The 23520-nt window shown below is 37.0% G+C and overlaps 1 protein-coding gene across 1 annotated transcript in view; it reads left to right on the top strand.

Moving 5' to 3' along the window:
- Positions 1-1090: 1090 nt before the first annotated feature.
- Positions 1091-23520, top strand: part of LOC131168033 (BAG family molecular chaperone regulator 4-like) — a 39054-nt gene continuing 16624 nt past the window's right edge. The window contains exons 1-3 of the mRNA XM_058127196.1: positions 1091-1495; positions 20304-20560; positions 20633-20779. Coding sequence (XP_057983179.1) covers positions 1297-1495; positions 20304-20560; positions 20633-20779 — 603 coding nt within the window. The 5' untranslated portion in view covers positions 1091-1296. The remainder of the gene's footprint in view (positions 1496-20303; positions 20561-20632; positions 20780-23520) is intronic.

Genomic DNA, 23520 nt, shown 5'->3' with positions numbered 1-23520 from the left:
TTAGGAATAAACATGCTAGAATTAGGAAAGTATGAGTAATTAAGGGAGATCCTGCCACTAACCCTCGTGGACCCAACAAAATTTGGGGACCAACATCAGTTACTTAACTTATTCTACAGGTATGCCTAAGATCATCCTCCCCCAAGGATCGATGGTACTTAGATAGTGGATGCTCATGGCACATGATCAGCAACAAGGGAAAATTCACTTCAATTGTTCCCAAGAATGGAGGCTATGTGACATTAGGCGACAATGCCAAATGACGCATCATCGGGGTAGGTAAGGTTGGTAAGGATTCCTCTTTTACTATTGATAATGTTTTGTTGGTTGATGGACTGAAGCATAATCTACTTAGCTTAAGTCAATTGTGTGACTATCTCTCCAAAATTCTTCTATACACATGAACTTCAGAAGAATGGTGATATATATGTTCAGCAGATCATATCAATTGATAATCTAGCAGATTTGTTCACCAAAACTTTGCCTACTATAATATTCAAAAAACTGGTTCATCTCATCGAAATGAAGCATCTTAAAGATCTTAACAGAATGAGTTAATGTATGGGTGACATCCAAGGGGGAATGTTATGAAATAAAGTGGATGTCCCCCATGTCAACCACGAACCTGTCCCATATATCTGCACTAATTTATGACCCTATGAACTTATTCCATATGTCTGTACTAGTTCATGTCCCTATGAACCTATCCCATATGTCTGCACTAATTATGTCCCTATGTGAACCTGCCCCACATGTTTGCATTAATAAAGTTAGTATTAGCTTATTTGTGAAGATTATAAATACCTCCTCCCACATAGCCAATGTAAGAAGAAAAGAAGAGAAAATAAAGGAAAAGAGTAAGAAAGAAGTAGGAAGAAAGATGAGAGATATAAAAGAAATAGGAATAGATATTTTGTATAAAATGAAATCCATATCATATTATAATTCCTCCAAAAATAGTGAAGTTTTGATTCAATCCACTCATAAAGTAGATATATCCGAACTACGAAAATTTTTATCTCGTCTTATTTAATTTTCCTATTTATTTTCTACAACTTTTATAACATATTGAAATCAATTCTAATTTTAATTTTTTTTTTTTACGAAAAAAACTCCCGTTTATACTTTCTTGCGATATTTTCAAATTCCAAGGATCAGTAACCCATCATCAGCCCACCAAGGGCCCTTTCCTCTTTATCTTCCCCCTTTTCTCATGAATTCATCACCAATTTCGATCAGCTTTGAACTTTCTCGTTCGGGTGCTTTTGATTTTTTTTGTTTTTGGGTTGAGTGAGGATGCGAAGCCTGAATCCTGACAGCGGCAACAGTGAAGAGATCGTGTGGGAGGTGAGACCTGGTGGGATGCTCGTGCAGAAGAGAGATGATAATGGTGATAATGGCTGCAGCTGTTGGGTTGGTGGTCAGATGATCACGATCAATATCTCTCATGACTCTTCTCAGATTGAGGTTCATGTCCCTTCGCAATCGACTTTTGGTATTATCTTCCTTTTGCTTTCCTTTTCTGAGTTTTTTTCTTTCTTAATTTTTTTTATTTCACTCCTGCTTATTGTGGAAATATGGAGAGGAAAGAGGGAGAAAATGCTGATGAATTGAAGTTATTTTTGTCGATTTTCTCGCTGAAAGACCTGCTACAAGAAGAAGTACAACAACTGCTGCAATCACAGCCCCGCAAAGCAGACAAAATAGAGGAATATTTGGAGGCCTGATCCAACTTCATGGCCGAATTTTTACTTAAAGTTCTATTAGACAATCTTTGAAATATCATTCAATTGCGTCCTGGTACGAAATGGGGAAAGCATTTGCTTAAGTATGAGGGAAACCACCCTTTCCAATTCTTTTATTTCATAATGTGATAAATTAACTAGACCAAGCTAGTCTCATTTCCAAGCAGAGAGATGTTTTTAGGCACCACTTCCCTGAGGCCCAATCCCCCTTCAGACTTAAGCGTCCTGTTCGTATCCCAGCTGAGAAGATGGTCTCCTTTACCCTCCCTAACTCCTGACCATAAAAAATCCCGCATAATCCTTTTTAGAGCCTCCACCAGCCTCTGGAATTTTGAAAAGAGAGAACATAACTGGGAATGTTAGACAGAGCCACATTGAAAGATTAATGTGATCTCCTAAGGATAAATAAGAACTTGTCCAATCTTGCAACCTGCTACCTGCTCTCTACACCACTGGTTCCCAAAATGAGGTGTAATTAGGGTTGCCTCTATGGGGAGACCTAGTTATGTCAGGCCACTCCAAGCTAATTAGCCAAGCCTTCTAACTTAGACCTTCTTAAATTGATAACTACTACTGTGCTCGTGGACATGTTTATCTTAATGCTCCAAATATTCTCGAAAATTTTTAGTAAAGTAAGAGTCTTACAAAATTTTACAGCATTATCTTTGAGAAACAGAATAGTGTCATAAGCAAATTGGAGGTGGGACACTACAATCTCCTCGCTACCTACCTTGAGGCTCTGGATAACATTAAGGCCCTGAGCATGGTTAATCATCTTATTCAACACATCCACATTAAGAATTAAGAGAAATGGGGAGAGAGGGTCTCCTTGCCTCAAACCCTGTGAGGCCTGAAAGCACTCCCTAGGTTAGCCATTCACAATAAGTGATAGTCACTGTGGACAGGAAACCTTTAATCCGCCTCCTTTTAATCCCACCAAAACCCATTTTTCTTCTAGAAAAATAAAAAATTTAATTAATAGATTAAGAATATAAAAAAAGGCGAATAAGACATCTCCCTACAGAAAATCTAGGACAAACAATAAAGAAAATACAAAAAAACAGCATTAGAAAGAAGAAGAAACAAACAAAAAATTAAAGTGAAAGAAAAGAAATAGCTATTAAATTCGGATGAAAATGAATATTAACATTGAAGAGGAGAAAAATGATAACCTAGCAGTGGTTCAAACTAAGAAAACAACTAACAACTATGGGATGACTAAAATGGAAATATAATTTTTAAATCTAGAATGATAAGGAAGAGAATATGATGAAATATTAATAATGAATTGCGATGAAAAGGATGGCCTAGTTAGGGCTAAGAAAATTAATTGTTCAAAATTAAATTAAAAATTAGATTGAAAGAAGAAATAGTGAATGATAATTCCCTTGTAGGTCATTTCATATTCTAAATCCATGAACTCGTGGTCCATATGGGAGCTTTCACCCTAGAAAACACACTATTTTTGTTTCATGAAATCTCATGAGAATTTCACTACTTTAGGACCGTTCAATCATTGATCTTTTGGGTTTTGATGTAATCACAAAGCAAATGATCTCTAAAGTAAGCCATAAAATGGGTAGCTCTTGGTGTCCTAGTGTTAGACCCTTGAATACCTTGACATCGCCAAGGGATGCGATGTTGTTAACTCATGTGGCAAGGCAACGATACGAGATGGCCTATCATGGGTTATCTTGACATTCAGTGAAGCAGTAAGTAGTAAATGGTTCAAAAGGCAAGGTATGGATTATCTAAGGCAGTCCTAAATAATGAAAAAATATGCAGATAGTGAAAGGACGATGTTCAGTTTTAGGAAGGGGACATGGTACTTTTGAAATTAACTCCTCAGACATGGAAGAACATTAATAGCAAGACAATGCATAGTGGTTTGATTCCTAAATATGATGATCAATTTGAAATTCGAAAGAAAGTGGAGAAATGTGAAGTCTGGGGTTCAAACCTTGCCGCCTGCAGCGTACATCCGCGATTTACCTTCTACGTGTTGGCTGAGGGCACGACTGGTGTAGGCGTGGGATTAGTCTGACGTGTATGCCCAGGAAACCCGGTGTATCCAAAGGTGGAGAATGTTTCTTACCGATTGAAACTATTAGATAGATATTGAGGGGTAGAGTAAGAGGAATTCTGTTGGCAAAGTGGAGGTATTTGTTAGAAGCAAAAGTTACATGGGAAAGGGTCGTGACTCTATGGAAGTTTGAGAAGCAGATAAGGGGACTATGTTGATAGCCTTCCAACAAGGACGTTGGTGTCTTCTGGTGGGGTGGTTTGTCAGACACGTGATGACCTTGACATTGCCCATTCATGTGGTATTATTAGTTCATATGCGAAGATAATAGTACGAGATGGCTTGTCATAGGTTATCTTGACGTTCAGTTGACATTTGATGAATTGACAATTTATGTTGCTAAGGAGGGAGCACACAGATGCTAAGTTGCCTATTCGGCATGGTTAGAGATGGATATTATTGGGGCCATGGTCTTTAACAAGGTTACTACAATGGTTAGATGGTTAACTTATGTATATGTCAAGTGCCTCATTGACATATGGTGCTTGCTTGTGTATGGATAAGTCATGGTTAAGGGGAAACCTTGCATGGCACATGGTATTGACTCGTAGGTTATGTGCAGTGTCCAACAAAGGATGCAGTTGTGACATGTTGATTAGGCAAGGTGATTATTTGATAGTTTCTTTGTAGGGGTTATTAGTGCAGAGTTTTGGTTTATCTTGAAGTTCTAAAGGCTTCTAGACCATCGCCATTGTCATCAACATAGGCTAGCGAGACCCCCAATTCTCATCCATTACAAGTTTCCATTGGAAAGAGTTCGATACAAGTAAGGGGTTTTTCATCATACCTATGTGAGGAGGGTGTTTGATAGTGGTCGCACTACTTTGCCCCTCTCCTAAACCTGAAAGGTTCGAGTTCAGTTATATAACTTATTAACTATAGTGCTTAGTGTGTGCAAGAGAAATCATTGTCTAATATACATGCTATTAACACAATGGAACATATTATATAACTCATATAAACATGTACAAGGTTATTCAAATTACACAAAGAAAAGCACACAAAAATAAGGTGCCAACACAAAAGAAGCAACTCGACTCTCAAGTTTCCCTAGTAGAGTTGCCAATGTGTTGACGAACTTGAAGCCATATTGTGTTCGAGGTGTTTATGAGGATGTCGACGCTTCCAAATAAGAGAAATAGAAGAAATGTGGAAAATAAGGTGTTCTTCTTTATATTGGAGGTTCAAGAAAGGCGTAAGGTTGGGAGATAGTGCTGCTTCTTCTTGCTACTAAAAAAATCTGAATGGAATGAAAGCTATAGATATTGTTAGTGGAAATTGGCTGTCAATGACGTTGTAGTGTTTGCTTGCTTTTTGCAACTCCATCAAAAATTCTTAATCTCCACAACTGCTGATCTCTCCCACTACTCAATCCTTGACATTGGATCTTTGACGATGCTGGATCTCATCTGATTGTTAGCTGGGATTGTCTTCCCACTATTCGGTGACGAATTTTGAGTTGCTGCTGTGCCAAGATCCTATTCTTCTTCGCTGACACTACCTAGCTCCAAGAACAACCGCCTTTCTGTAAATCTTCACCAACACCACCCGTTCCATTTAGGAAAATCCAAGTTGTTGTACAGATTCCTCGCATGAATTTTTTGGAGGTCAAAATTATGTGTGGTGTGCGAGGATGTTGACTATCAAATTGTGGATTTTTCAACTGATGAGGTACTGTGTGTTTACCAAGATTCATGATCTTTGACTCTTGGCTGCTCTTGGGGATTTTGGCTTAGTTGTGTTGTTCTAATGTTCTTGGTTATTGGGCTTCTTGTGTCCTGTTGATCTTTTGGTGGTTTCGGCTTTGTGGGTGCTGTTGTTTAGGAGTTCTAGGGAATCTTGTTCAATATTATTTGGTAATATGTTGATCACTTTGTGTGATTTGTTCATTTGAAATACTTTGTTTCTTATGAATGTACTTCTTGGTGTGCGGACGTAGCACGTTAAAGGCTTGATAAAATGCCAAATAGAGATGCATTTCATGGAATGCCATGTTAAGTGGCATATGCAATGAGGTTTCTTTGAGGTGGTTCGTTGCCTGTTGGATATTATGCTTGAAAGAAATGTGGAGTCTTGAATTTTACTATCTTGTTATATGTGGGTGTAGGTTTGCATGAAGAAGCAATAAATTTTATGGGATGAGAAATGTTGTTTATTCGATATTCTTGAATTTGAATCTTGAATTTAGATTGAAGAATTCTTGCAATCCCTTGCTGCTTCAATATTCTTTGATTGATTTTCGTTAGCAGCATCAAATTTTCAGAACCAAAGGGTACTTACTATAGTATTTTTAGTTGGTAATTACCTTTTTAGTTTCAGCCACCGGTGAGATCTTCTCCCTAGTTGTTATTTCTTTTCTTATTATCGTTGTTATAGATTGTGTTTATGATTTGTAGGCTTAATATATACATGTTTGTGTTTTTTGTGTTTTCCATTTGCAAATCTTGGAGTATACAAAATTTATCTAAAAGTACCATTTTACAGTTTTTATGTCTAGCTTGGGTTTACACCCAAAATCGTATGCTTTAGATTTTTTATTTTTTTTAAATGCATTCTGTTGTTTGTGTGGTTTCTACAAGTTGTAGGGTGTGATTTAGAAAATTATCTATATGATATAAGTTTGCAAAAAAAAAAAAAAGGGAACAACTCAAACGTGTACTTTGCTTATGTTACATAAATTATCTTTGTACACATAGCTGGTCCTAAGCCCGGATAAAGGAGTAGGGTTGTATTAGGTAGCTGATAGCTAGCGTAAAACTTTGTCAAATCTTATAATCATGAATTCTTACCAAATTCACCTAATTCAAGGGAATAGATCAGGTTAGTATAGAAGGGAGAGGGCTAATAAGTTAGCACAAGAAACTAAGATTAGATTAGCAACTTGGAATGATGTAGGGTGGTTCTAAGTAGTCCTAGTCATACGATTGATCCTCTTTGTAGCACGCACACAATATCACAATCTATGGGAAGAATTGAATCTACCAATCATGAACATCACAAACATATTCTAATGATTACAAGTTGTTGAGATTTTGAAAACGTATATGATTTGGTTAGAAACCCTTAGTTGATCATTTCATTAAAGTAATCAAGTTCACTTAAAAGATGTTATATTAAAAGTTTGAGATCACAAGTCCTAGTATACAAATCAAATATCCCTAAGCATGGTACTAGCAAACATGTTCATGCTGAAAATCTAGGACGATTCAAAGCGAATGAACAAGGTATTTCAATCAAGTATTTGGGTAGAGTTTCAAGGCTTACAAGGTACCTTTAAGGGCTATCTTAGATGGTCACCAACAAGGAATTGAAACGAGCTTACCAAAGATTCGGAATGACAAACACCTAGACACATGAGTACTCGATTCACACCATGAACAAGCTGTTGATCCTTCAGAATCTTGAGACAATAATGAGGCTTGAGGAAGGTTGTGACTGTGGGCTATGAAAGAAGAGTGGGCGTGTAGTGTTGATGATGACGTTGAGGTTGTTGTGGTCTCTCACCACCCAATTTCCGGGGAGACGGAATGTAGTTTCACACTACTCAGTCACAAGGAGAGGAACAAGATTTACAAGTCTAAGTAAAGGCTTCTTTTTAATTGATAATGCAATTGATCTTTACAATACAAGTGATGACATATTTATAGCCTTACATGAGCATGCACATGACTTTTTAAGAGATTTAAATAAAAAGTAAAATAAAGAAGGCATGACACTTTGACTTGCAGGTTGTCATCCTCTTAACTTCTAAGAGTAGCTTCAATTGCTGCAACTAAGTCTTCAATTGCATAAAGTCTTTGATTGTTGCAACTAAAGTCTTCAATTGCATAAAGTCTGTAATTGCTGCAACTAAAAATTCAATTGCATAAAGTATGTAATTGCTGCAACTAAAGTTCAATTGCATAAAATATGCATTTGCTACAGCTAAAATCTTCAATTGCATAAAGTCTGTAATTGCTGCAACTAAGGTTTCAGTTGCATAAAGTCTGTAATTGCTACAACTAAAGTCTTCAATTGCATAAACTTTGCAACTGCAGCAACTAAGTTCAAATCTAATGGTGGACTTCGGGTGGTCGTCCACGTGTCACAATATCCGTGAAAGATACTCGAGGTGCATGTTGATCCGCATTAGCTCTCCTTGACCGAAACAAATTCTCCTCTGGAGAATAAAGTTGAAAGTACTCGGTATATAGCTCCGAGTTGAGACGAAGGATATCATCTTTGAGAATCCAATTGCTTTCTGATAGTGGCTTCCTTTTCCATTTGACCAGAAACTTTTGGTATGTTCCAGTTTGTGTGTTTGTTGTCTTAACATCCAGAATGCCTTCAATTTGTTCAAGTTTCTTTGGCATGACTAATGGTGGTGCTAAAGGTAAATTTGGCTTTTCTGGTGCAACTGGAGTTATGAATGGAGTAGGTTCATCTGCAGGATTAGTAGGGCTAGGTTCTGCAAAAGAATTAGCTTCGAGAAAAGGTGTTAGATCTTCAACATTAATTACATTGCTTATCCGAAATCATAAGCATAGTAGTTAAAAGCGCGCCTCCTAGGCACAAGGCGCAGTGAAGCGAAGAGGCTTGCGCCTCAAACCAGGTGAGGCGAGGCGACCTGTAAGAGGCGACGCTAGGCGAGACGAGGCGCACTGGGGCGACAGGCGCAGTGAGTCGCGCCTTGTGAATATTTAGTCATTTAAAGTAGAGAAATAGCCACAGCTAGACCCCGTAGTCCTCATTCGACTCAAACGAACATAGCCCCTAGCCCCTCTCAGCCCTTCGAAGCCCTTCGTGAGTTAGTTTTGCAGATTCGAACCAGCAGGAGCCTTCGCGACCCTTCGAACCAGCAACGTGAGCTCGTCTGCGAGCCTTCGAACCAGCCGGAAGCCTTCGCTACTTCATCTTCGAGCTTCGAACCAGGATCGTGAGTTTGTCTTCGACATTTTGAAGAAGCACGACCCTTCGCGACTTTGTTTCCAACCAACAGGAGCCCTCGCGAGTTCTTCTTCTTCTTCTTCTTCCTGCTGCCTGCTTGCTGCGTGCTGCGTGCTGCTGACTGTTGCGTGCTGCCTGCTGCTTCTCTTTTTCTTCTTCTTTATATGTAAGCTTATAAATTAAATATTTTCTTTAATTAATCTAAGCTTATAAATTATAACTAATACATAATATTTATTTTATTTACTGAAATTTACCTACTGTTTTTAAATTTGTAATATTTAGTTTAATTAATGAAAGTTTATAAATTATAACTAATACATAATATTTTTTCTTTTTATTGAAATTTGGCTACTTTTTTTCCTCTTCTTCTTTATCTGTAATTACTAATTAAATATTTAGTTTAATTAATGCAAGTTTATAAATTATAACTAATACATAATATTTATTCTTTTTACTGAAATTTAGCTACTTTTTTTTAATTTGTAATATTTAGTTTAATTAATGTGAGTTTATAAATTATAATTAATACATAATATTTATTTTTTTTATTGAAATTTAGCTACTATTTTTTGATTTGTACTCTTTTCTTTTGATGATGAACTATGTTGAATTGTTGATGCTTTTGGGCTAAATTTTCAATTTTGTAATTGAATTTTTTGGCATTTTAAATTCTAATATTACTAGATATTCATATGTTCATATATCAATTACCCTAAATCGACATTTTACACCATTTTAATAATTGTGCGCCTCACCTTCATGAGGCGCGCGCCTTCGCCTCGCGCCTTGGCTTCAAAGACCCTTTGCGCCTCGGCTCGCCTCGCGCCTCTAACTACTATGATCATAAGGAATATCTAACATATAAGCATTAGAACTCATTTTATTAAGAACTTTGAATGGCCCCATCTTTTTGGCACAAAGCTTTCTTACTTTTCCTGAAGGAATCCGTTCAGGGCGAATTTGAACCATAACCATATCACCTTCTGAAAATTCTTGCAACCTGCAATGTACATTAGTAATAAATTTATAATGCTCATTGCTTAAATTAATTTTCATTCTTATCTGAGAGTGTAAATCATGTATGTGCTTTGCAAATCTATCAGCTTGCTCACTCACTCTAGACTTGGGTGGTAATGGAATGAGATCTATAGGCTTTCTAGGACTATATCTTGTAACAACTTGAAATGGGTTAAGTCCTATGGTCCTATTCACTGAACTATTGAATGCAAACTTGGCTAGAGGAAGGCATAAGTCCCAAGCTGTGATGTTCTCACCTACCAAACATTTCAATAGGTTCCCAAGGCTCTGATTTACCACTTCAGTCTGGCCATCATTTTGTGGGTTATATGCACTAGAAAATTTGAGCTTGGTACCGAGTAATGCCCATAAGGTTTTCCAGAAGTAGCTCACAAATTTCACATCCCTATCAGAAACAATGGTTTTGGGAAGACCATGAAGTCTCACTATTTCCTTGAAAAATATAGTGGTAATCCTGTAGGCATCATGTGTTTTATTGCAGGGAATAACATGTGACTTTTTTGAAAATTTGTCCACAACAACAAACACTAAATCATTTCCCTTGGCAGTCCTGGGGAGACCTAACACAAAGTCCATACTGATATCCTGCCATGGGATGTGTGGCACGGGCAAAGGGGTATACAATCTTGAGTTCTGTTTCCTACCCTTTGTTGTTTGACAAGTACGACATTTTGAAACAATCCTAGCAACATCTCTCTTCAGACTAGGCCAGTAGAACCTATCCTCAGTCATAACTATGGTCTTATCTCTACCGAAATGACCTGCAGCACCTCTAGCATGTAATATTCCCAAATCAGCTAGTGACGTAGAGATGTGGATGGGATACACAATCTACCTCCTCTAAAAAGAAATCCATCATGAATCACCAAGTCTGGGTGAGGTCTAGGAATTTCCTGCTGCAAATCAGAAAAGGTATCATAGAAGTCTTTATATTGGGAGTACTGTTGCTTGATGCTATCGAAGCCAACAACTTTCACCTGAAGAGTTCGTATGGTGGCTACTACTCGGCTTAAAGCATCAGCAGCCTTGTTCTCAACACCAGCTTGGTGTTTGAGTACAAAGGTGTATTGCTGTATGTATTCTACCCATTTCGTGTGTCTGTGCCCAAGCTTCTTTTGAGTATGTGAATACCTAAGGGCTTGGTGGTCTAAATACAAGACAAACTCCTGAGGAAGGAGGTAGTCTCTCCAGTGTCGCAGTGACTGTACTACAGCATAAAATTCCTTGTCATAGGTAGAATATTGCTGTTTTGCCTCATTTAACTTCTCACTAAAGAAGGCTATGGGGTGTCCCTCCTGACTAAGTACTCCTCCAATGCCTACACCTGAGGCATCACATGCAACCTCAAATAATATCTGGAAATCAGGGAGGTGTAGCAATGGTGCCTTAGTCATAAAATCTTTTATATCAAGAAAGGCTTTTTGTTGCAGATTTTGACCATGTAAATACTCCTTTCTTGAGGCAGTTTGCAATGGGGGCCATGATCGTGCTAAAGTTCCTGATGAACCTCCTATAGACTGTGGCTAACCCATGAAAACTCCTTGCATCATGTATGTTTCGGGGAGTAGGCCAATCTCTAATGGCTTTGACCTTATCAGGGTCAACATAAACGCTATGCTCAGACACAACAAAACCAAGGAAGATGACGTGTGTAGTCATGAAAGTACACTTCTTTAAATTGGCATACAACTTTTGCTCCCTCAAAACCTCAAACACTCTCCTCAAATGGACAAGGTGCTCCTTCCTAGTTTAGCTGTAGATCAATATATCATCAAAGTAAACTACAAGGAAGTGTCCAATGAAGGGCCTTAATATCTGAGTCATAACTCTCATGAAAGTGCTCGGTGCATTAGTTAGCCTAAATGACATGACTAACCATTCATATAACCCATCCTTTGTCTTGAAGGCAGTTTTCTACTCATCTCTTGGTCTGATCCTAATCTGATGGTATCCACTTTTAAAGTCTATCTTTGAAAAAATCTTGGATCCTACCATCTGATCAAGCATATCATCTAGTCTAGGTATGGGAAACCTATACTTGACGGTGATCTTGTTGATTGCTTTACTATTGATGCACATCCTCCAAGTGCCATCTTTCTTGGGAGTGAGGAGAGCAGGGCAGGCACATGGACTCATGCTTTCTTGAATAAAACCCTTTTCCCTAAGTTCATTCACTTGTTTCATCAACTGCTCATGTTCTCTTGAGTTCATTCTATAATGTGGTAAATTAGGCAGAGATGAACTAGGAACAAGATCAATGACATGTTGAATGTCTCTTATGGGAGGTAACTCACTCGGTGGCTCAGAGATGACATCCTCAAACTCGGAAAGTATGGGTGATACTTCCAGTGTTGTTTCATGCTCAGGAAGAGGCGCCTCAGTCTCCCTTGTAACAACCACATACACTACCTGTGTATCTCGACTCTCCTGCTCAAACTAATTTTTATTCATGATATTCAATGATTTTCCACTAGTTTTTGTATTTTCCTTCTTCTTTTTCTCACCTTTAAGCTCTAGTGGACTCAAAACAATTCTCTTGCCTTTACACCTAAAGGAAAAAGTGTTGGCATGACCATTATGTGAGACATCCAAATCATACAACCAAGGTCGTCCTAACAGAATATGGGCAACATCCATGGGAAAGTCATCACACCAAATCTCGTCCTCATAATCACCAATCTTAATGGGGACTAGGCATCTATGGCTGACGGGCATGGTAGTAGTATCAACCCAAGCTACCTTATATGGTTGTTGGTGTGGCTCAACTTTCAATCTCGACTTCTCAGCTGCGGATTTAGGCACAACATTCATACAACTACCACCATCTATGATCATCTTGCAACTTTTACTCCCACACTTGATGTAAGTATGAAAAATAGGAGTGTGACACCATTCCTCTTGATCCTTGGGAATGATCATAAAGCGTCTTATCACACTCAAATGGGCACTCTCATCCGGCTTACTTGACAACTCATCCTCAGTAGGTACAACTTTAGGAACATATACTTGATCCTCGTCAGGCTCGTCCTCACCATCTTCCTTATCAAGTGCCAAGTTCCTAGTGTGACATTGTTTGGCAAAGTGTCCTTGTTTATGGCACTTGAAACACACTGAATTGCTAGAACTCTAGCGAGAGGTTCCAGTCATGGGTGCTTTTCTCTTGTCCATAGGTTGTTGGACTGTGGGATTGCTCCCTCGAGAGGTGACTTGACCTGCTTGCACTGGTCGGGACTTGTCATAACTTTGTACCTTTCGAGAGTATGGTTCATTTGAAGAGGCACCAAACCGTTTTCCCGTGGGCCCTTTGTTCATTTGCTAAAAGTCATGACCTAAATTATAGGTCTGTTCAAGGGAATTAATGTGATGGGGAAACAATTCTCTCCTTAATTCAGGCTTTAATCCTATGCGAAATTGGGAGATTTGCCGACTAACAGTCTCATAGACACCACATCGTATAGACAACTCATCTAATTGACTCATGTATTCTGACATGGTCATGCTACCCTGACGCAAACTGTAGAGCTGATCCATAAGGTGCTCCCTATAGTTAAGGGGTACATACTTCTCCCTCAACCTATCCTTCATTAGGTCCCAATGCTTAATGGGCCTATGATCTAACCTCGCCTTTTGTCTCTCGACATTCAACCAATGGTGATATGAACCAACAAGCTCTGATTGCACAGGATGATCTGCACATGCCAGGCGGACCCATCATAAGAGCTAGAGCCAAGAAAGTCAAGAAGGCTACGCAAGGACTAATTAAGAAGTTGCTTGAGCAAGAGTCAATGAGGGCCATGAACACTAAAGAAAAAGACTTTCTTGAAGAGCCTAAGATGGTAAATTGTCTAAAGACTTGTGAAGCTGGAACCTTAAGCCAATAATGGCTGTTTGGGGAATTTTTATGGGCTAAATAGTGGGCCAATTGTGTCAATTAAGCATGGCATGTGACTTGCACATGTTTCAAGGTAGCACCTTTGATAAGTTCGGTAAAAGTTCAATGAAGAACTTGAAGAGAAATAAACCTCACTTGAAATTGTATTCAGCCAAAAAAATATTCCTTTTTAATACAACAGAGAGTTGGCTACTTATAGAAGATAAAAGAAACCCATGACATCAGTTCGGCCAATAAAGATAGGCTATGACATCAATCTGGCCAATAAAATAGCTTGACATAACCTTAAGCATGCTATGTCATTTAATGAAACATGTGCAAGTCACATGCCATGTGCCATGTCATTTAATGAATCATGAGTAAGTCACATGCCAAGCTTAATTGACACAATTGGTCCACTATTTAGCCCATAAAATTCCCCCAAACAACGCTTATTGGCTTAAGGTTCCAACTTCACACGTCTTTAGACAATTTACCATCTTAGGCTCTTCAAGAAAGTCATTTTCTTTAGTGTCCATGGCCCTCATTGACTCTTGCTCAGGCAACTTCTCAATTAGTTCTTGCGTAGCCTCCTTAACCTTCTTGACTCTAGCTCTTGTGATGGGTCCGCTTGGCATGTGCAGATCATCTTGTGCAATCGGAGCTTGTTGGTTCATATCAAATGGAGCTTGGCTTGCCCTGTCAACCAGGGCCAGCTCTTCATTAAGGCCATTGAGGTGCTTGCCTTGGGGCTCCCAAATTTTTTTTTAATATAATAATGTTAACATTATTTATAGCTACTAGCTACCGTGTCAATACTCAGTACCTTTGCACACAATAAAGCCTATGCGCCTATATGTATATATAGATTATAGACCCGCACATGGCCTCTCTCCCTCTCTCTCTCTCTCTCTCTCCAGCCCCTGGGATTTAATTTAACTGTTCATTTCTCAATTCGTTATCCCATCCCCATGCATGCATTCACCATTTTCCATCTCTGTTAGTTTCATGGAATTCACGTGTTTGGTGGGTGGAGTGCACATGCAATGCAGCTAAAATTACTTGATGTACTTAGAAAAATTAAATTTAAATAAAAATAAAAATTAAACAAAATATTAAGGGTCCCTAATTAAATCATTCGCCTAGGGTCCCATATTGGGAAGAGCCGCTCCTACTGTCAACCTCATCTTTGCAAACTTGACCTGATGAGGGTCAGTCATCCTATGCTAGTCAAAATAGGAATCCATCTTAGTCAACCAATCTTGGAAGACTTTAGGGTCCATCTGTCCATCATAGGTGGGGGCCTCTATCTTTGCTTGCCTCATCACATCCTCGTAAGGATCACGATGGTCCCTACGATAAAGTCTCCTACCTAAGTCATCAATGTCATAGTTCTCATCACCACAATGTTGGGCATAGGGCTCATTATGTGGGGGTCTCCTAACAAAGTCATCTCGACTTTGTGGAGGAAGAGGAGGTCTTTCTCTAGGAGGCATAGGTGGCTCTCTAGGTTGTTCTTCATCATTGCCTCGCTCAAGGGGCGGCTCTAAATTGTCTTGGGGTGGTTTACGAACCAGTTGGACTTCCAACCTATATAGTCTTTCGCAGGTCTCAACTAGCTCTTGATTCAAGTCACGAACTTGATCTTGAAGCTCATCTATTGAGGCATCTCTCTCAACATCAGTCCTGCAACCTCGGTAAGGATTCTCGGCTCGGATAGACATCCTAGGGGTTGGGGAAGGACTCGGCCAACACTAGGGCAGCCCTTTGGAATGGTGTTTGGTCACACAAAGTAGGGTCAAATGTGAATCTAACCTAGGCTCTGATACCAATATGATGTAGGATGGTTCTAAGTAGCCCTAGTCCTACGATTGACCCTCTTTGTAGCATACACACAATATCACAATCGATCGGAAGAATTGAATCAACCAAGCATGAACATCACAAACATATTCTAATGATCACAACTTGTTGAGATTTTGATAACGTATATGATTTGTTTAGAAACCCTTAGTTGATCATTTCATTCAAGTAATCAAGTTCACTTAAAAAATGTTATATTAAAAGTCTGAGATCACAAGTCCTAGCATACAAATCAAATATCCCTATGCATGGTACTAGCAAGCATGTTCATGTCGAAAATCTAGGAAGATTCAAAAAGAATGAACAAGGTATTTCAATCAAATATTTGGGTAGAGTTTCAAGGCTTACAAGGTACCTTTAAGGGCTGTCTTAGATGGTCACAAGGAATTGAAACGAGCTTACCAAAGATTCGAAATGACAAACACCTAGACACACGAGTACTCGATTCACACCACGAACAAGCTGTTTATCCTTCGGAATCTTTAGGCAAAAATGAGGCTTGAGGAAGATTGTGACTATGGGCTATGAAAGAAGAGTGGGCGTGTAGTGTTGATGATGACGTTGAGGTTGTTGTGGTCTCTCACCACCCAATCTCCGGAGAGACGGAATGTAGTCTCACACTACTCATTCACAAGGAGAAGAACAAGATTCACAAGTCTAAGCAAGGGCTTCTTTTTAATTGATAATGCAATTGATCTTTACAATACAAGTGATGACATATTTGTAGCCTTACATGAGCGCATGACTTGCACATGACTTCTTAAGAGATTTAAATAAAAAGTAAAATAAAGAAGGCAAGACACTTTTGACTTGCAAGTTGTCATCCTCTTAACTTCCAAGAGTAGCTTCAATGGTTGCAACTAAGTCTTCAATTGCATAAAATCTTTAATTGCTACAACTAGAGTCTTCAATTGCATAAAGTCTGTAATTGCTGCAACTAAATCTTCAGTTGTATAAAGTCTGTAACTGTAGCAACTAAAGTCTTCAATTGCATAAAGTCCGCAATAGCTGCAGCTAAAATCTTCAATTGCATAAAGTGTATAATTGTTGCAACTAAATTTTCAGTTGCATAAAGTCTGTAATTGCTGCAACTAAAAGTCTTCAATTGTATAAACGCTGCAATTGCAGCAACTAAAGTTCACATCTAATGGTGGACTTCAGGTGGTCGTCCACATGTCACAATATCCATGAAAGATACTCGAGGTGCATGTTGATCCCCATCATGGAATATAGGGACTCTCACAGGCTAAGAGTATGGAAATAGTGGAAATAATGTTTAGAAAGAAAATTAACCTAATTTTCCCTCGAGAGATGAAATGGCTAGGGGAGGAAGTTAGAGAAATTAAAAAAAAATAGGATTTAAATTTAAACTTTGGTATACTGGTAAAGAGAAACAAAAAAAATAGGGTGGGAATTATCATAGACAAAGATCTAAAGGATAATGTAGTAGATGTTAAAAGAATAGGAAATAAGGTCATTAAAATTAGGATAGCTTTAGGTCTGGAGATAGTGAACGTCATTAATGCTTATGCTCCCCAAATAGGTCTAGTAGAAAATCTTAAAAGACAATTTTAAAAATATATGGATAGTATTTTACAAGGGATATCAATATTTAAAAAGACATTCATAGGAGCTAATTTGAATAGGCACATTGGAAAGGATAATATAAACTATGAGAGGATACATGGAGGTCATGGATATGGAGCTAAAAATGAGGTTGGTGATATAATCTTAGATTTTGGCATGTCTTATGATTTGGTTATATTGAATACTTGCTTTATAAAAAGAGAAAAAAACTTAATAACTTTCAAAAGTGGGCATAATAAGAGCCAAATATATTTCTTCTTAACTAGGAATGGGGATCGTCTATCTTGTAAGAATTGTAAAGTTATCTTACGTAAAAGTTTGGATACACAAGATATAGTACTGGTATTAGATATACATATTAAAAAATGGAAGAGGAAGAATAACATAAGTCAACACAAGAGGACTACGTGCTGGAACTTGAAGAGAGATAATATAGTAAAATTCAAAGATAAAATGATCAAAGAGTGTGATTGAACAGTGTTAGATTACCACTTTACCTAAAAGCTTAAGCTATAAGGTTGTGGGCCAATAATGTATATCAAGTTTTAACACTTCCCCGCACGTGCAACCCGACAACACATGGAGAGATAAACACACGATAAACAACACCCATTATAGGGAGGACAATGATTTTTTTTAAACACCATAGAATAAATGCGGGCAACAAGACTAGAACCTAGGACCTCCTGGTAACCAGCTTTGATACCATGTTAGATTACCACTTTACCTGAAAGCTTAAGCTGTTAGGTTGTGGTCCAACAATGTATATCAAGCTATAACAAATAGTAGCGGGTAAAGTAGATGCAAATATTGTTTGGAATTAAATTGCTAATTCTATCATAAGGCTAGCAAAAGAGGTTTAGGTGAATCTAAAGGAAGATACTCGAGTAGTGAAGAAAGTTGGTGGTGGGATAAAGAAGTCCAAAAAGCTGTTAAGACTAAAAGAAATTGGTATAAAATATGGAAAAATTGTAGAAATATATAAAATATTGAAAAATATAAAGAGGTGAGAAAAAAATGCAAAAAAAGATTATTAGTGAAGCTAAACAAATGATACTTTATATACTAGACTAGATACAAAAGAAGGAGAAAAAAACATTTATGAACTTGCTAAAGTGAGAGAGAAAATATAAAGATTTAGGTGATGTAAAAAGTATAAAGGATGAGAATGATAATAACTTGATTAGAGAAGAGCGAAGAAACTTTGAAAAGTTGTTTAATGAAAACCAAAATGAAAGATTGAACTTCGAAGCGACATTAAAAGATAAAGTAAGGTGGATGAGTGGTATAACATTAAAAGATAAAGTAATAAATGAGCATATGCACAATAATTTAGGCATAGTATTGGTTGAAGATAAGATAAGGGAGGGATAGTTTATATGGTTTGGGCATTTGAAACGCAGGCCTAGTAGAGCACTTGTGATGAGGAGTGAGTGAGTTATTGTTTTTGGCATGAAAAGGGGTAGGGGACTAAAATAACGTGGAATGAGGTAGTGAGGAAGGATTTAATAGCCCTTAATCTAATAGAAGAAAATGGCCTCAAATTGGTGAATTGAACCTCCTTTTTTTTCTCTTCCTTTTTTTTTTTTTTTTTCCTCTCTCAATAATTTCCTTTCATATATATATATATTTGTTTCTCTTTTTGGAATGTTGGTACTATTCAGGGAGAGTTGGTGTGGGATATGAGGAAAGGGGGTAAATATGGGTGTGTAGGGAGGAGATTTGGGCAAAACTCAAGGTCTAACCAGAGTAAGTTGGGCAAAATAGGTGCTGCTAGCAAGAAAAAGTAAAAAAAAAAAAAAAAAAAAAACCAATGCTAAGCATGTGCATGATGCCTGCCATGCACCATTATTATTTTAAATAAAAAACGTGCAGGCGCTTGAAGTGCATGTGCGCATGTCATGGCCATGCTTAGGCATGTGCACCCCACGTGTTGCACATGCGGCCGCATGCATGCATGTCAAGGGCACATGCACTGTACACGTGGCACGTAACAAGCAAGCATCCGTGTTGCTTTTGCTCACATGCGTGTGCTGCATGCATAGTGTGTGTGACATGTCTTTTATTTATTTATTTTTAGATTTTATGTTTTTGTTTGGAAGAAAACATTTATTTATGTACAAGAAAAAAACCTAAAAATTCAAAATAAAGTCCACGAAAGCTAGAAAATATTGAGAAGAAAAACCCTAATTAAATAGGGAATTTATTGGTTTTCTGTGCAATGATTTAAAGACCGTCTCAGGCTTCCATGGACCCCTCTAAAGCATCAGCAAGGGAGAAAAAATATTGGAAAACCCTCAGTGAGATCAGCTACTGATTAAGATGGCCATTGACAAAAGGTGGTTATTGGAAGTTGTTTTTTGAGGATAAATTTTAGGTAGTTATTTCCTGCAAGTTCTGAAGGAAGAGGGGGGATGCTTGGAAGGGAGTATCTCCATCAAATCAAGTTGTCTTCTCTATCATATAAGGGTAGGAGAGCTTAGGTTGCTAATAAGTGGTGAATTTCTTATTCATGTGTCTTTCAAGTTAATTCAGAGTTCAGAGATGAGGAGGTGCGGATCACTTGTTTTTGGATTACTTTTGATGCAAGTTTGTGTTCATATTGGAATGATTTTATCCATATTAGTGATTTTCATTTACAAGCTCTTACTTTTAATTCATTTCATGTTGCCGTTTCGATGTTATCTGGGAGGGTTTTGCTGTCATCATTCTGCATTGTTGATGTAAAATGTTTCCAAAATTATGTTGTTCTGTTTCTGGTTTTACTATGTTGTGCATAATAATCGTTTATGCTTCACGTCTTCGATTCAAGGATTGTGGTTATTTAATGGAAAAACTAAACCATTTGTAAGGGAATTGAAGTGGCTTTTTGCTCTTTAAACTTTGATTGTTTTTAGGGAGAGTTCTCTCACATTAGTTTTTCCTATATTTGTTTTTCTAAGTGAAAGAATTTGAATTTGTCTTAATTATGTTATTTAGTGCCTGGGTTCATGATTTCTACTTGATCTTGGGTTTTTTTTTTTCTTTATGGTGTCTTAGATGGAAAACTTCAAAAGTTTCATATTGAGTGCGTTACTGTTAGGTAGTTCTGGCCAAATAAGATTTATGTGCTATATTGGGCCTTAAACTTATTAAAATTTGAAATTGATCTTTCTTTGTTTTCAATTTTTTTTTTTTTAAATTAAAGGGGATTTGAAAAAAATTATTGCCAACCAAATTGGTTTGGATCCAAAAGATCAAAGACTTCTGTTTAGGGGAAAAGAGATGGAGGATGAGGAGTGTTTACACATGGTGGGCGTGAAGAATATGTCAAAAGTGTTGCTGTTGGAGAACCCTGCAAATAAAGAGAGGAAGCTTGAAGAGATGAGAAGAAACCATGAGATATCAAATGCCTGCAAAGCAATTGCTGATATAAGAGCAGAGGTTGATAAGCTGTCTGAAAAGGTAGATCTATCTTTTCCTGTATAACAGTTTACCCTGGAAGATTGGGGCTAAATCAGCTTGTTTCTTGTCTAGGTAGCTGTTGTAGAATCCATGGTTTTTGGTGGTACCAAGGTTGCAGACAAGGAATTTGTTGTCTTGACAGAATTGCTGATGATGCAGTTGCTGAAATTGGACAGCATTGAGGCTGAAGGAGAAGCGAAAGTGCAGCGAAGGAGTGAGGTTAGTATAAATGATATTGGGGTTGTTTATTCTTGTGGCAGATGTTTTGAGTAGTTTGATTGATAGGGCTGTTTTGAGAGGCTCAGTACAGGGACTCCTGATGGGCAAATATATTATTGTTTCTCTGCAATTTGTCAATTATTCCATCATGGTTTTAAATAGCAGTAGCAAGTAGTCATGGTCTGCCCCTTGTCCAGCTGTCCTTTTAGGTATAGTCCAACAGTAATGGGTATAGGGGGAAGTGGAGTAACAGATGTTATGTAGTAGGAAGTGGGGTGTAACAGCCATGATTTTTTTTTTTCAAGCGCACACAGCCTCATCTACATTGATATATTTGCATCCTCTAAGCTCTTAACCTTAAGAAAAAATTTAGTGTATTTTGGATCCTCTAGTTCATCTTACTAACATAGTTTAGTAAGGGACTAAGGGCAATGAAATTTACATTGGCTTTGAACAGATATTCACAAAAAATAATATATATATATATATATATATTATTGTTAAAAAGATAAGACGTACAATAAATTAACCAAGTTCTATTATTTTATTAGTTAAAGTGATAAAAATCTAATATGTTTTGACCAACAAGCTATATATTGTAACACTATAGCCTAAGTTTTAAAAAAATTATAAAATTATACTAAAATTTATCATTAAATAACTAAATTATTGACAACTTGAACACGTCACACTGGAAAAGAAATTAATGTTAAGTCGAATAATATAGAAAAGAAATATCAAATTACTAATGTTATCAAAATAAATATATATATCTTTTAACAAAATAGCATTGGTAACAAATTCTTAATTAATGCATATCTTATGAATATTAAAAAGGGCAAAGACACTCACCTTCCCTGAGGTTTGGCAAAAAGATAAAGACCTCCCCTGAGGTTTCAAAAATATTATAGACTTTCTTTGATGTTTTATAAATGCCACAAACCTCTCTTGAGGTTTGCTAAAAAGACGCAAACTTCCCCTAAAAAAACTTGTCTTTTTGCAAAATACAAGGGTAGGTTTGTGTCTTTTAGGGAGGTCCTGGAAATTTTAAAACCTTAGGGGAGGTCTCTAGAATTTTTGAAATCTCAAGGGAGAGTCATTGTCTTTTTGTCAAATTTCAGGGGAGGTTAATGTCTTTGTCCTATTAAAAAAATAAAAAAAATTGTATAATTATCGTTCCCATTATAATCTTCCCCCCAACCCCCCTCTCTTGGCATAGCTTATTGAAGATTGATAAAAAGTTTAAAAATAAACCTCAGCGTACACACATTAGCAGCCATTTCCAGCTATGGTTCCCTTCCTAGGCAGGTTCGTACATGTTACTTACCTATCCAACAATAAAATTATTTCTTTTAAATTTTAGTGAAAATGAAAATGTTATGGAAAATAAAAATGTCAGTGGAAAACAAGAATTGAAATCAAGAAGAAAAAGAACCCACATGTCAAGGGAAGTCCTCTAGAAGTTCCATAATGGCTGTAACTGCTGTTAACGGTAGTGAGGCATAACGGCTGCTGCTGTAATTTTTATTCTCTATTTTTGCAGTGCATAACCATGATCTTAAATTTCCGCTCCTCTCCCCCCCTCGAAATCAAAATGGCAGTCAATTTCTGTCTTACAAATTTACTGTTGAAATTTCCAATTAGCAAAATTCGTTTAGACTTTAACTATGGAATGGAATTTCCTTGAAATTTAGTTTTGAGATTCAAAACCCGAATTGAACTTTATCTTTGTTCTCATTGAAACTAAAAATTATTGCACAATGGATATGGATAGCTTTCAGAAATTTAAAATTATATGAAAAGCTAAACATAGATTTTGATTACAACATTTATTTGACCACTTACATCTAAATTATCAGTATTTGTATAATAAGTTATATTTAATTTATTTATGAATGTAATTTAATATTAAATGAATATGCTTAAAAATCATTATTATATTGCATTTTTATACACTACATGCCTATCTTTGATGTATTTTATTTATGATGTTTTAGTTTTAGTTTTAAATCTTTCATTACTATACCTATTAATAGTTTCTAAAGTTTTATAAAAGAATTCCATGCTTTAGTGCATATTTCCACCATTTTTTTTGAAATCAAAATAAAAATTGACATTGACATTGACATTGAATTTTTTCATCAAAATTTTTGTACTTTTGAATCCTTGAAATTTTGGGTGAAATCAAAATTAAGACCATGTTTATGATAGTATCTAGAACCCAAAAACCATTAGTGTCACATGACGGTCTTATATGCTTTTTGAGTGTCTGAAGGTTGATGATTAATATGAGTAAGAGTTGTTTAGCTACAACTAATTTGAGTCCAAATGTAATTTTAGGTTTTTCTGCTTTTGTGGGTTGTGAGGTTTTGCAGTGGCCCTTAATTGACGTAGGGGTTCCTTTGGGTGGTAAACCTGTTTTGTTGCTTTACCTTCTTCTTGTTAAGATTTCAAGTGATTTCAAGTGTTTGGAAGGGTTCCATTCGTATTAGGGCTGACATAGTTTAATTTGTTGCCATAAATTGAGTCTTCAACATAAATGGTCATTTTGGATAGGCAAATGTCTTCCATTTTGAGTTGTCGTGATCGATAGTATTATATTTTTTGCTGAGTTATGGTCAATTTATTGTAGTGAGATAAGGATAACATTACTGCAACTATGAATTTGTATGGTTTTTGTGGTCTTTTTATTTAGTTTAGGTTTCAGGGGATTGTTGAGAATGACTTTATTCAATGGCTGG

The sequence above is a fragment of the Malania oleifera genome, chromosome 11 (assembly GCF_029873635.1).
Source record: "Malania oleifera isolate guangnan ecotype guangnan chromosome 11, ASM2987363v1, whole genome shotgun sequence".
Classification (NCBI taxonomy): Eukaryota; Viridiplantae; Streptophyta; class Magnoliopsida; order Santalales; family Ximeniaceae; genus Malania; species Malania oleifera.
This window is presented reverse-complemented; position numbering and strand designations above follow the sequence as displayed.